The following is a 13045-nucleotide window of genomic DNA, read 5'->3' as shown; positions in this document are numbered from 1 at the left end:
AGCCTACCCTGGGTGCCCCGCGGTCCCGCCCCTGCCACTGAGCTCACCAATTCTAACCCGGAGAGGCGCAGTGATAGCCAATCAGAGCCCGAGACGCCGTTGCGCTATCTAGGGGGCGGGAGAAGGTGGAGGGAAAACCAAAGAGTGAACGGGCCTCGGGCGGCCCAATGAGGAGGGCCGGGGGTGGGTGCGGAGGTGTGCAAGTTGAGTTGAAGGAACAGGAAATATTCTTAAAGGTAGAGTGATGGGCAGGACCGAAAGCCAGTAGATGAATGGGAAAGAGGTGGGCCTGGTTCCTTAAAGGGGACGCCTTGAGAACCTAGCAAAAGAGGTGTTTGAAGAAACTTCTTTGTATCCTGTTCTCTGTTCTGCTTTTACACGTCTTTTGTAGGAGTTTGAAAGTGGAAAAACTAGAAAGAAAGAGCACACGGAAGGCTTTCAAGAACGATTAGAGAGATCCTCTTATCCTAGAGGGCAGGAAGGCGGGATGAAGCTCTGTAATAGAAGGTGAGGAAGAATAAAAAAGAATGCAGACGTCTCCGGGTGCCATTTCACTGGAAGACCATTGCCGACCTGACGCTGCTCGAATTTGTTGGTTGCGATCATCTATCATTTTTCATTTGCCCCAAAGGCGGTTTCCTGCGAGCTGGAGATGACCGTGTTAAGAAAGGTCCTGGGGGGCTCCTAATTAGAGGAAGCGAGTATGTGGCACTGGGGGATGGATTTGGAACTTCCGGCTTGGGTTCCTAGATACCTAGATCTGGAAGGTACAGAGCCGTGGGTGATAGCATGGAGACCAGGGTCTGCTAATTCCAAGATGGGAATTTGGGGCCCTGGAACCGTGGTCACAACTCCCTCTTCCTGGTTTCACTTCCTATTTCATAACCCCTCCTCTTCTGAAACAGGTGTCCTCCACCTGGTGGAGCGCTTCCACCTCCAGGTTTGGAAATGTCCCAGATCTTAGACGTCCGGGGACTAGACCAGGTAACTTCCAGAAGGTGCACACGGGGCATGGCATGGTGGGAATTACTTGAGCCTGTGTACAGAGGAAGCTGAACTTGTGTTGGGAAAAGGTGTAAAGTTAAACAGTAACCGCACCAGCAGTTTAAAAGCTATGATGAAACGAATACAAGGCTTTTAGTGTTATTTCTAAACTATGGCACTGTGAACAGTCTGGAAATTTTCTTTAACTTTTGCATCTCAGCATATGAATTTCTAGTTAGCCTCTGAATACATTTAGCACACCCAAATCAAAGCTGCAGATAAGAACGACCCTAGGATTCAGAGCCTAATAGTAATGCTAATAGAGCACCTCCATGAAATTGTTTAGCATTAGTTAGTATGTCCAGCTGTAGGAAATAATTTCCATTGTGATCAGAATATAATGTATTCTGTTTAAAAATTATTCCAGTAATAAATATAATCTCTAGGGTATGTATGATTTTCTAAGAAAATACAATGCATCGAGTCTAAAGTAAAATAACAAATAGTTTTGTTTGTTCAGAAAACAGACGTTAAGAGTTTCTTTGGATCACCATTGGAATACACATGAATACCTTTCTGGCACAATGTAGAAGTGTTAACAGAAATTTCTGTTTTATAAAATGTGGGGAGAGGGATAAATTGGGAATTTGAGATTAACAGATACAAACTGCTACAAATAAAATAAACAATAAGGACCTACTGTATACCACAGGGAGCTATATTCAATATCTTGTAATAACCTATAGTGGAAAAGAACCCAAATCACTTTGCTGTACACCCGCAACATTGTAAATTAGCTATGCTTCAAAAAAATTAAAAAGTAACACAACAACAAAAAGTTCTAAATGTTTGCTTTTTAATTTAATTCTCATTCCTGACTGAAGCCCAAATCCCAATCATAGATCTTTTCGTTGACTTTGCCAATTCAACGTTGGTTTATTGCTCTACATATGAGAGGATGACATCAAATAATGGCACCACTCCTATTTCAGGCTAGCTGCCATGTGCTTATAGTGCCGTGTTTTTGTTTTTGTTTTTTTTTAAGTTGCTCAGTCCTGTCCCACTCTTTGGGACCTCATGGACTATACAGTCCATGGAATTCTCCAGGCTAGAATACTGGAGTGGGTAGCCCTTCCCTTCTCCAGGGAATCTTCCCAACTCAGGGATCAAACCCAGGTCTCCCGCATTTCAGGCGGATTCTTTACTAGCTGAGCCACAAGGGAAGCCCCGTACACTGATAATAAAATATGGTGGTCCAGTGACACTGATCCCTTTGCCTCCAGGCCAAGTCCATTGTGTACAGGGCTCAAGTAAATCTGATTTTCACCCACATACTTAAGATCCTTCACAAGCCCCTTGCTTGTATCCCCAGTTTCATTTCCTGACATCCCTTTTTTCTCCTGTTCCTGGGGATGAATGACTAGAGAGGGGCGCCGACATCCGCAGGGAGGGGGGCGTCTCTGAGTTCTGCTTTACTGAACCCTTCCCTGCTCCCCGAGTAGGGGACTGCGCAGACTGTGCCTATTTATGGGGGACCGTTGAGTGCAGAGCTTGGTGGGGCACCAGAATCGGGTGGCGGGGCGGGGCACGAGAACGGGGTCGGGGGGTGGGGGACGCGCGCATCCCTCTTCTCTCCAACCTCTGGGCGCCCTATATCCCAGGATGCCCCCGACCCTTGGGGAGCTCCCGCTGCGCCCTACCCCCACCCCCTCTCCAGATGCGCGGCGGGCGGCGAGAGAGGCTCCAAGCTGGCATTTTCTTTTAAGAAGCTTTCAGAAATGAATGGCAACGGTATATGCGAACCGTCCATTGTTTTCCAAAACGGTCGTAGTATTTCTCATTGTCAACAGAAATATAGGCGGATTCCAGGTACTCCTCCTCATCGCCAACCCTTGATATAGTCAGCCTTTTTCATTCTAGCCCACATAGTATGAGGTAGTCTCTGATGATTTTAACTTGCACTTCTCTTATTACTACTGGTGTTGAGCATATGTTCTATGTTTATTGGACATATGCACATCATCTTTGGTAAAATGTTCAATTCTTTAGCCCATTTTAAAAGCAGGATGTGGGTGGCTCAGACAGTGAAGAATCCACCAGCAATGCAGGAGACACCGGAGACGCAGGTTTATTTTAATTCCTGGGTGGGGAAGATCTCCTGGAGAAGGGAATGGCAACCCACTCCAGTATTCTTGCCTGAAGAATTCCATCCATTGGGTCGCAAAGAATCGGACATGACTGAGCCTCTAACACTAACACTGTCTTATTATTGGGTTGTAAAAGGTTTTTTACGTTCTGGATAAATGTTCTCAGATAAATGTTGTGCAGATATTCTCACCTATTCTGTACCTTAAAAGCAACAAACAAAATTGCTTTCTTGAGGTATGACTGATCTTCAATAAACTGAACGTTTGAAATGTACAACATGACAGATTTTGACATTTGCAAGCAGCTGTGAAACCATCTCCAAAATCAAAACTGAACATGTATGTCCTGCCCTGTCTCCTTCATTTCCCTTTATTCACTTGCCCTCATCCTGTTCTCCAGGTAACCACTGATCTGCTGTCACTATACATTTTTTTCATTTTCTAGAATTTTATATAAATGGAATCTATTTATATTCAATTTTGTCTGTGTCTTCTTTCATTCAGCACAGGTAGGGGGAGATTAATCCACCTCACTGTGTGTATCAATAATCCATTAACTTTTGTTGCTAAGTAGTATTCCATTATATGGATATATCATGTATATTCATGTTGGTGGACAGTTGGACTGTTTGCAGTTTTTGACTATTACAAATAAAGATGCTAGAACAGTTGTGGACAAATCTTTATATGGACATTTGCTTTCATTTTCCTTGGGTAATAACTGGGTAAATATCCAGTGGAATGGCCAAGTTAGATGCTAAGTGTACCTTAAAAAAAAAACCTGCCAAATAATTTCCCAAAGCTATACTAATTTATATTCTCACTAGTACAATTTGGGGATCTGAAATGTACCATATCAACACTTAATAAATCTTTTAAAATTTTAATTATTAAAATAGGTAGTATTTCATTGTGACCTTAATTTGCATTTCCATAATAACTAATGATATTGAGCATTTTTCATATACTTACTAACCATTTGTATATCTTTTGTGAAGCTTTTTAATCTTTTGCCCATTTTTATTGGGTTGTTATTTATTGAGTTTTAAGAGTTCTAGATTCTGGACACATATCTTTTATCAGATATGTGATATACAATATAATCTCCCAGTTCTGGATTGTCTTTTCATTCTTTTAACTGTGTTTTTCAAATAGTTGTTCTTAAAATCCAGTCTATCAATTATGTCTGAGTCATGCTTATGGGGTCATATCTAAGAAGTCTTTGACTAACACAAGTTCACACAGATTTTTCTATTTTTCTTCTAGTAGTTTTACAATTTCATGTTTTATATTTAGATCTACAGCAGACTTTAATTGTTGTATATTCAGAAGTATGATAAAAAAATCCTTTTGTGTGAAGAATATGGATTATATTTTTACATCAAGGAATCCCAATTTTTCAAGCACCAATTGTAAAGACCATCCTTCCTCCACTTGGTTGTCTTTGAATCTTGGGCAAAATCAACGTATGTGTGGTTCTTATTTCTGAACTCTATTCTGTTCCATTGATCTATTTGTTGATCTTGACACCAATACCAGACTGTTTTAATCACTGCAGCTTTTTAAGTCTTGAAGTCAGGTAGTGTAAGTCCTCCAATTGTTTTGTTCTTAAAAATTTAACTATTCTAGGTCATTTGCATTTTCATATAGACTTAAGCTTGTCAAGTTAAGGGGTAGAAAAAGCTTGCTAAAATCCTGAGTGGGATTTACAATTCAATTTGGAGAGAAATTGTAACTAATATTTGGATGAATGTATTCTCTGTCCATTTATTTGGGTCTTTTAAATTTTTCTGAGGGTATTTTATAGCTTTCTGTATACAGGTCTTGCATATATTTTGCTAAACTTGTCTCTAAATATCTCATATATTTATGCTATTGTAAATGTTATTTATGAACTTAAATTTCTAATTTTATTAGCTGGAAATACAATGGATATTTGTATCCTGTGGACCTATTACACTCATTATTAGTCCTAGTATTTTTATTAATAATTAGCACTTTCTACTTTGTATTAACTACAAACGACAATTTTCTTTCTTTCTATCCAAATTGCAGGCTTATTCAGTTTTTATATTTTGGCTGCCCCATAGGGCATGTGGGATCTTAGCTTCCCAACCAGGGATCAAACCCACATTCTCTCCACTGGCAGCACAGAAGTCTTAATCAATGGACCATCATTGGATTGGCAAGGGCTTTCAGAGCAGTACTATACAGAAGTGGTGAGTCATCCTTGTCTTCTTCACAAGCTTAAGTATAAAGCATCCAGTTTTTTACCCAGTTTGGTGAGCTCTGTCAATTTTATTTTTTCAAAGAAGTAGCTTTTCGTTTTAATTCTCCTACTGTTTTCAATTTTATGGGTTTCTGCCCTTTTTTATTTCCTTCCTTCAACTTACTTTAGTTGGCTCTTCTTTTTCTAGTTTCTTAAGGTAAAAGCTTAGATCTTTGATTCAAGATCTCATATACAAACAACAAGGATTTACCGTATAGCACAGGGAATTATATTCAATATCTTGTAACAACCTAAAATAATATATATATTTATATACACACACTTTATCACATACCCGAAACTAACAAAGTATTGTAAATCAACTATAATGGCAAACAAGAACTCATATACACATTTAGTGCTATGAATTATCTTTTAAGCATTTTAATCCTACAGCATTGACATATTTTCATTTTCCTTTTTTTTTCTAACTTTTCTTGCAATTCCTTTTTTAGACCCAAGTTATTTAGAAGAATGTTTAATTTCCAAATATTGGTGGGGGGCGGGGCAGGTTTTCCAGACTTATTTCTTGTTATGTTCTGGTGTAGGTTAAAGGACATAGTTTGCACAGTATAGATCCTCTTTATAATATTCTCTGTCATATCATTTACCAATAGTTCAAAATCACCAAAAAAAATTTTTTTTAAAAATATTTGGCTGCACTGGGTCTTAGCTGTGGGATGTGGGATAGATTAAACCCAGGCCCCCTGCAGTGGGAGCTTGGAGTCTTAGCTACTTGACCACCAGGGAAGTCCCCCAAATCACCAATTTTAGTTGTGAACTTGTGTGTTTTGTGTGTTTTTTCTTCATGTATTCTGAAGTTGTTATTAGATTCATATTCATTGAAGACTCTGTTCTCTTGGTAGACTCCTTTATCATAAATATCCCTCTTTACCCCTAGAAATATATTTTGTTCCAAAATCTACTTTGGTATTAGCCACTCCAATGTTGCTTTTATTAAGTGTTTACCTTGTCTTTTCCATCTCTTCTGGTTCACTTGTGTTTAGTGAACCCATGCCCACTGAATTAACCACTGGACCACCAGGGAAGGCCCTATACAGTAAGCTTCATAGGACCATCATATTTTATATAAAATATAACTTTCACTAATCTCCCTCCTTTATGATAACTGTGAATGGGTTAATATTTCATTATCTAGTTGACAAGTGCTGATAGTATGTTCCTAATATTTGTGTCTCACTTTTATTAAACTTAGTTGGTTCTGTATTGAAATACTGTTGAGATAACTTGGGCTATTAAGATGACCAGGGCAGGGCCATGCCTATCTTTTCCACTGTGGTACTGTCAGGGCCTCAGACACTGGGGGTACATTCTTTGACCATGCCTCTGTAATAAGCCTTTTAAGTTACAAGAATTTTTTTTTTTTTTAATAATTTTAAGGACTGGCAATAATCCAGGAACCATGCTCTAAATTTGTCCAAGGAGCTACCTCAGATATGCAGATGACACCCTTATGGCAGAAAGCGAAGAGGAACTAAAGAGCCTCTTGATGAAAGTGAAAGAGGAGAGGGAAAAAGTTGACTTAAAGCTCAATATTCAGAAAACTAAGATCATGGCATCCAGTCCCATCACTTCATGGCAAATAGATGGAGAAACAGTGGCAGACTTTATCTTTTGGGGCTCTAAAATCACTGCAGATGGTGACTGCAGCCATGAAATTAAAAGATGCTTACTCCTTGGAAGAAAAGTTATTACCAACCTAGACAGCATATTAAAAAGCAGAGACATTACTTTGCCAACAAAGGTTCATCTAGTCAAGGCTATGGTTTTTCCAGTAGTCACGTATGGATGAGAGAGTTGGACCATAAAGCTGAGTGCCTAAGAACTGATGCTTTTGAACTGTGGTGTTAGAGAAGACTCTTGAGAGTCCCTTGGACTGCAAGGAGAGCCAACCAGTCCATCCTAAAGGAAATCAGTCCTGAATATTCATTGGAAGGACTGATATTGAAGCCAAAACTCCAATACTTTGGCCACCTGATGCGAAGAACTGACTCACTGGAAAAGACCCTGATGCTAGGAAGATTGAGAAAGGGACAGGAGGAGAAAGGGACGACAAAGGATGAGATGGTTGGATGACATCACCAAGTAAACTCCGGGATTTGATGATGGACAGGGAGGCCTGGTGTGCTGCAGTCCATGGCGTTGCAAAGAGTCAGACACAACTGAGCGACTGAACTGACATCAATGAAAGGCAGCTAACTTTCTCACAATGGAAGATGGTTAAGGAGAAAGTCATGAAAGTTTTATAGCAGCTTTTAGGTTGCTATAATAAAGTTCTCATCTTAGCAGATTTTACTCTTCTGAATACTAATTATTTCAAGTTGTGTATTCAAATTTCACCTGCATAAGCAGTTTTACTTGTAGTACCTATTTTTAGTACAGCAGTTTTATTTCATTTTAGTATATGGATTACTAGTGACAAACATGATTCAAGATTGTTCAAATCTTTACAGAGAATTTTTGATATTGCCAATATGGTTTCTAAAAGATGAACTAGATGGGATCAGAAGTTTGGTCAAGGAAACAAAAACATTAGTCATTTTCTTGACGCTACAGCCATTTAATGTAACGTGATTTAAATTACAGTTGAAATTGGAAGTGCTAGTTGCTCGGTCGTATCCAACTCTTTGCAACCCCATAGACTGTAGCCACCAGGCTCCTGTCCGTGGATTTCTTCAGGCAAGGTACTGGAGTGGGTTGCCACTTCCTTCTCCAAGGGATCTTCCCAACCCAGGGATGAAACCTGGGTGTCCTGCTTTGCACGCAGATGCTTTAAGGTCTGAGCTGCCAGGGAAGGGGAGAATTAATTTATACTTACATTCCTTTAAAAAGGATGTCTTGAGTTTTTGAAGACAGTAATAAGAATTAAAAACTTGGATAAAGTTCAGGTATGTGGAAGTTTTCAGCTTATCAGGAATATCTAATTCAAAGTTCACTAACACCAAATATGCCACCCAATAGACTATTTTCCCAAATGCTGGGTTTAAGCTTCATCACAAATTAATATAAAACAGGCTGTATGTCTTTGACATTTAAATTCTAGGTAGTGATTGATTCATTTTAACTTTATGCTCCCAATGACTGATTTTAGATTTTTATCAAACTGCTTTAGAGAACTGAAAAGGTTGAGCACTTCTGCCCCAGACTTCACGTTTCTCCATGTCCCATCAAGGTAACTACACCTACATTTAAGAATCTGACTCATGCCTTTCTCTATACGGCTATGTTACTTGATTGTATCTTGAACTAGGACTAAATTCCTATATATAGCATGGCATTGTAGATAAGTCCACGTCAGGACTCTCTTCTATATGGCTTATTATATCTGAAAAGTTCTTAAAGGCTCACCACTTCCACTCATCATCACAGTACTCAATTTCTCAGGTTCAAATTATACAGCTAGAGAAGTTAGAATCATGTAAGAGTATGGCTTCTGCTTACTCTCCAGGATCACTCGCTCTGGGGCCAAGTCCGCTGCCAGCTGTCATTCAGGAGGTGCTGTGGAGACACCCACATAGTAAGGAACTGAATCCCTCCAACAGCCACGTGAGTCAGCCATCTCCAAAGTAGCTTCTCCAGGCCTGGATGATAGTACTGTAACCCGATGAGACCTTAAGCCAGAATCGTTCAACTAAGCTGCCCTTGGATTCCTGACTCAGAAACTGTGGGTGATGATGCATGTTCATTGTTTGAAGCCACATTTTTAAAGAAAAAAATGTGAATATAAGTTATCTCTAGTCGATGAACACTGCTAATTAAATCACAGCCTAAAGTGTCTAGTGTTTAACAACTGCATTCAAAATATAGCAGCATTAAGACAGCCCTTTGGATCTTACTGTTTTCTCTCATTGGGACTGAACTGCAGATACTGAATAGTGTTTCTATTAAGTTCCAAAAGGTCTGAATTAGGAGGCCTTGATTACATTTGGCCTGTTTTAATTAAAGTTAGATCTTAAAGAAACGTAAAAGTACATAAAACAGTATGGGGAACAGTAGGCAATGACTACATATAGCTGCTGATCTCAGAATTCAACACAATGCATTTACATTTCTTTGACATTTACCAGACATCACAGATTTCTACCAGAACATCACATAAGTTTATTTCAGATGTAACAGCAATGTTAAAATCAACAAGTTTAAATCTTAACCGCACCAAGTAAACTTAGCTATTTAAGTATTTTTAAAGTTATTCCCTCCAAAAAACTGAGGGAGCTTTTCTTTTCCACCCCACATTCCACGGTTTCCCAATAGTTAGTTCTATTTTTGGAGGACTCCGAATTGACAAGTAAACTGCTTTGGGGATATTTCAGAACTTCTTTCCCCAAATGAAAACTAATCTGGACAAATTATATATTGCATAGATTTCTCTGCAGATTCTTTTCCTTAGAACCTAAACGTAATTACCATATAATTTTACCTATTTGCCCCACAGAAAAAAACTATCTTCCCCCAAAAATACGATGGGTACATCTTGTGATCTTCTAGTTAATAGAATTATTTTACCTCAATGATAATTATCGTATTTCAAAATAACCAACTCAACATGGGACATTATTTCAGTCTTTACTGACTTCTAGGCACATGAAAGTGTACCTAGCTTCTACCTCCTCTACATCCTCCTCCATAAATGGATGGAATTATTTCATGTAAGTCTGATGTAGGACAATTCACGTTTTACAAACACAATTTAGGTTAAAGTCAGTGACTAGTGTGGAGAAAGAAACACTAAAATGATAGGGAGCCTACACACTCAATTCAAAATTTTAATATTTTTTCCTCCATAAATAATATGTACTTAATTGTCATGAGGCAGCTATTCGGTTTTCATTAACCACATTTAGGGATACATTCATAGGACTGATTAGATAGTCCAGGTGAAATGGTTATAGAAATAGAGGCAGTGTCATCTCACAAAACTCATTTATATATCAAAATCTATTTTGACATCTGAAGTTTACAAAAAGACTGAATTCTTCAAACTAATCTTGCCTTCTGTAACTCAAGCATTCTTCTCTTGGCAAGAGCAAGCTGAAGCTTATCCATGAAGGTAAAGGTGCTCAATGCTAAACTTTTCTTCTAAGCTTAGATTTGGACTGCTTAAAAAACTGATACCCAAGAAATCAGCAAGGTCTTTCTACATTTTTACTATCTTAAGATTAGAACTCTATGAACTCACTCATCAACTATCTTCCTTTCCTATATTATTCTTGGCACTCAACTAAGACGGTTGAAGTCTATTGTACCTTGCATTTTCACATTCTCAAATAAGAACTTAAGATTATAAGATGTGCATAAACATTGTGTAAAATAATTTTGTCATTCAATGTATTTGAAGAGATGAAACTTTTATGCCAGAATTCACACAAGAGGATAAATGTTATCAATCAACCTTCTTTTTAAAGTCAAATGACAGAAAATTCAAGCTCTGTGCATTGTTTTAAGTCTAATGAAAACATTTCTTAGGCCACTGGTATTGGCAATGTAGAAAATTTTAAATATTGGAGATGGAATTATGGAGGAAAGCCTGAAAATTTTAGAGGTCTTCTATTTTCTTACAGAAGTTACTGACCAGTCAAAGCCACTCCCTAAGTGCCAGAAAATGATCTGGCATAAACCAGTCCTGTTGGTACAGGAGGTCACAGTGACATTCACGTTATTAACACTTCTAGACTTCTACTTTTCCCAAGAACAGAAGCAATGTATTTAACAATTCCCCCTCCCCCAAATCCTTAAACTCAGTATCACAGGCACAGAATGTAAGCAAATCTGGGATGTTCTCCAACAGATAAGCCATAGCACAGCTATGTTATTCTCAAAAATACTGTCTAAATATTCTTTCCTCTAAAATCAAATGCTCAGTGGCCACACTTCTAACAGTCTGCGTTAGCTGACATTAAATACATTTATTATGCCACAAATCCATCTAAGCTTCCGTTTAGGTATTTTTTTGTATATCCAGGAGACAATACCTACTTCAGGTTTATTTAAGGGCACTGACCTATAAAGGACAAACTCCATATTTAAGGTCTGACCAACTACTGTGTGTTTACTGAAGAAAAACAACAGGAAAAAAAGCAGATCACAACAAACCTCTTTAGGTCAGTTAAAGGCCATATCTCTAGCTGGGATATTAAAAAAAAAAATGAATCTCACCAGCCCATATGCTAAAAGATAATGCCACTAGTAACAATCAACAGCAGGAAAAACAAACCTGCTAAGCACCAGCCCACTCATTAGCAAAAAGCAGTTTAACTCACATACTGAGACCAAAGTCTAATACTACTGATTCAAACTGTCCCACCCACCTTCAGCCACCAGCAAGGAAGGAAGAAATAACTGCTTAACAGAACAAAATAAGCTTAGTATTTTTTACAAGGATAACAATGGCCCAACTCCTGAGATAATACTCAGAAGGACAAAAGGTGGAGTGAAGGCAATGTATAGGAATTAGTATCCCACAAAATCTTTAAAAACCCAAAGTACCACAAACACACTAAACTTGTCTAAGAGTTAAGAGGACAAGATATTGCTGCTGCTTCTTTTTGTCCTTTGAAATATACAATATTTTGTAGGCTCTGCCCTTCAATGTGAAAGCAGGACATTTAAAAAAAAAAAAGGAAATTGACACTCAAATTTTTGGGACCATATATATCTTAACTGTGAAACTAAACCAATCTATACCTTCTCCTTCCTACAATCAAACCACCTCACAAAAATAAGAAAACTAAAACAATCCAAACATGATTAATAAGTCCTTAAAAGTTTAAAACTTTTAGAGGAAAGGGAAGCAAGTTTTGAAAGGAGGAAAAGTAAGAACAAGGGAGGAAAGTTTTAACAGAAAGGGGGGGCGGGGAATCAATGGGCCTCTCTTTTATTTGGCGACAAGCAAGTGCAAGAAAGTTCATCTGTAATTTGTTCAGTTGTCTGTCTTTTGCACATCTGCGTTCTGGCCAGAAGGGACCTTGAGGTTTTTCTGCAACACGTGAGCATCTGCGGGCTCTATCCTCTTATAGTAGTTCTTCTTTGTCTCAATAATCTCAAAGCCAAACTTTCTGTAGAAGTCAATTGCAGACTCATTGCTGATCTGGACATGCCTGAGATGTAAAAGGGTATCAGGAAAAAGAAATGAAGATTTCATCAGCTTTTATGTATCCTCCACAGATAGCTTCAAATTGGTTGAAAACGAGAATAATCTTAATATCTGTATTATAAAAGAATCCATATTGGAAGCTATATCCAATATCCTATGATGAACCATAATGGAAAAGAATATTAAAAGGAATTTAAGTGTGTAACTGAGTCACTTTGCTGTCAGCAGAGGCTGGCACAATACTACTGTAAACCAACTAAGCTTCAATGAAAATACAAGAAGCCAAAGTTGCCATCTTCGCCTTACTCTTAAGATTCAAGTACAAATCAGCTAAGTACCCTCTGATTTTGATTATTAAATTCTACTAATAAAGAGCGTGTCACTGAAAGCCCTGAACAAAACTCAAAATGACAAGATAAAAGTAATATTTATGTTATTCATTTCTTAAATTCTGAAGACTTAATCTGGGCTTTACATCTGTGACTTAGGAACTCCCACCCCAAAGTAATAAAGCAAAGCAAGAATGTTTTA

At 38.2% G+C, this 13045-nt stretch overlaps 1 protein-coding gene and 2 long non-coding RNA genes across 8 annotated transcripts in view; 2 read left to right on the top strand and 1 right to left on the bottom strand.

The window, feature by feature from the left end:
• Window positions 1-184: 184 nt before the first annotated feature.
• LOC147379985 (uncharacterized) lies at window positions 185-7711 on the top strand. 4 transcript variants are annotated; one of them, XR_015165440.1, is made up of 5 exons: window positions 316-507; window positions 906-984; window positions 4428-4597; window positions 5187-5350; window positions 6802-7711. It is a non-coding gene; the product is annotated as an uncharacterized LOC147379985 (long non-coding RNA). The 4 variants fall into 4 exon arrangements; XR_015165439.1 differs by lacking the exon at window positions 4428-4597 and having other exon boundaries at window positions 185-507; XR_015165438.1 differs by lacking the exon at window positions 4428-4597 and having other exon boundaries at window positions 239-670.
• Window positions 7712-7882: 171 nt separating this feature from the next.
• LOC147379984 (uncharacterized) lies at window positions 7883-9244 on the top strand. Its single transcript, XR_015165443.1, has 2 exons — window positions 7883-8593; window positions 8870-9244. It is a non-coding gene; the product is annotated as an uncharacterized LOC147379984 (long non-coding RNA).
• A 254-nt stretch (window positions 9245-9498) lies between these two features.
• The window catches only part of NAA50 (N-alpha-acetyltransferase 50, NatE catalytic subunit), a 31938-nt gene continuing 28391 nt past the window's right edge, over window positions 9499-13045 (bottom strand). For all 3 annotated transcript variants that reach the window (XM_086405905.1, XM_086405916.1, XM_086405895.1), the window contains exon 5: window positions 9499-12518. In XM_086405905.1, coding sequence (XP_086262031.1) covers window positions 12341-12518 — 178 coding nt within the window. In that variant the 3' untranslated portion in view covers window positions 9499-12340. The remainder of the gene's footprint in view (window positions 12519-13045) is intronic.

The sequence above is a fragment of the Bos grunniens genome, chromosome 1, assembly GCF_055505025.1.
Source record: "Bos grunniens cultivar Pamir isolate PY7600 chromosome 1, Bosgru_T2T1.0, whole genome shotgun sequence".
Taxonomy (NCBI): domain Eukaryota; kingdom Metazoa; phylum Chordata; class Mammalia; order Artiodactyla; family Bovidae; genus Bos; species Bos grunniens.
Note: the sequence above shows the minus strand (reverse complement) of the source record. Positions and strands in the feature narration are given on the sequence as shown.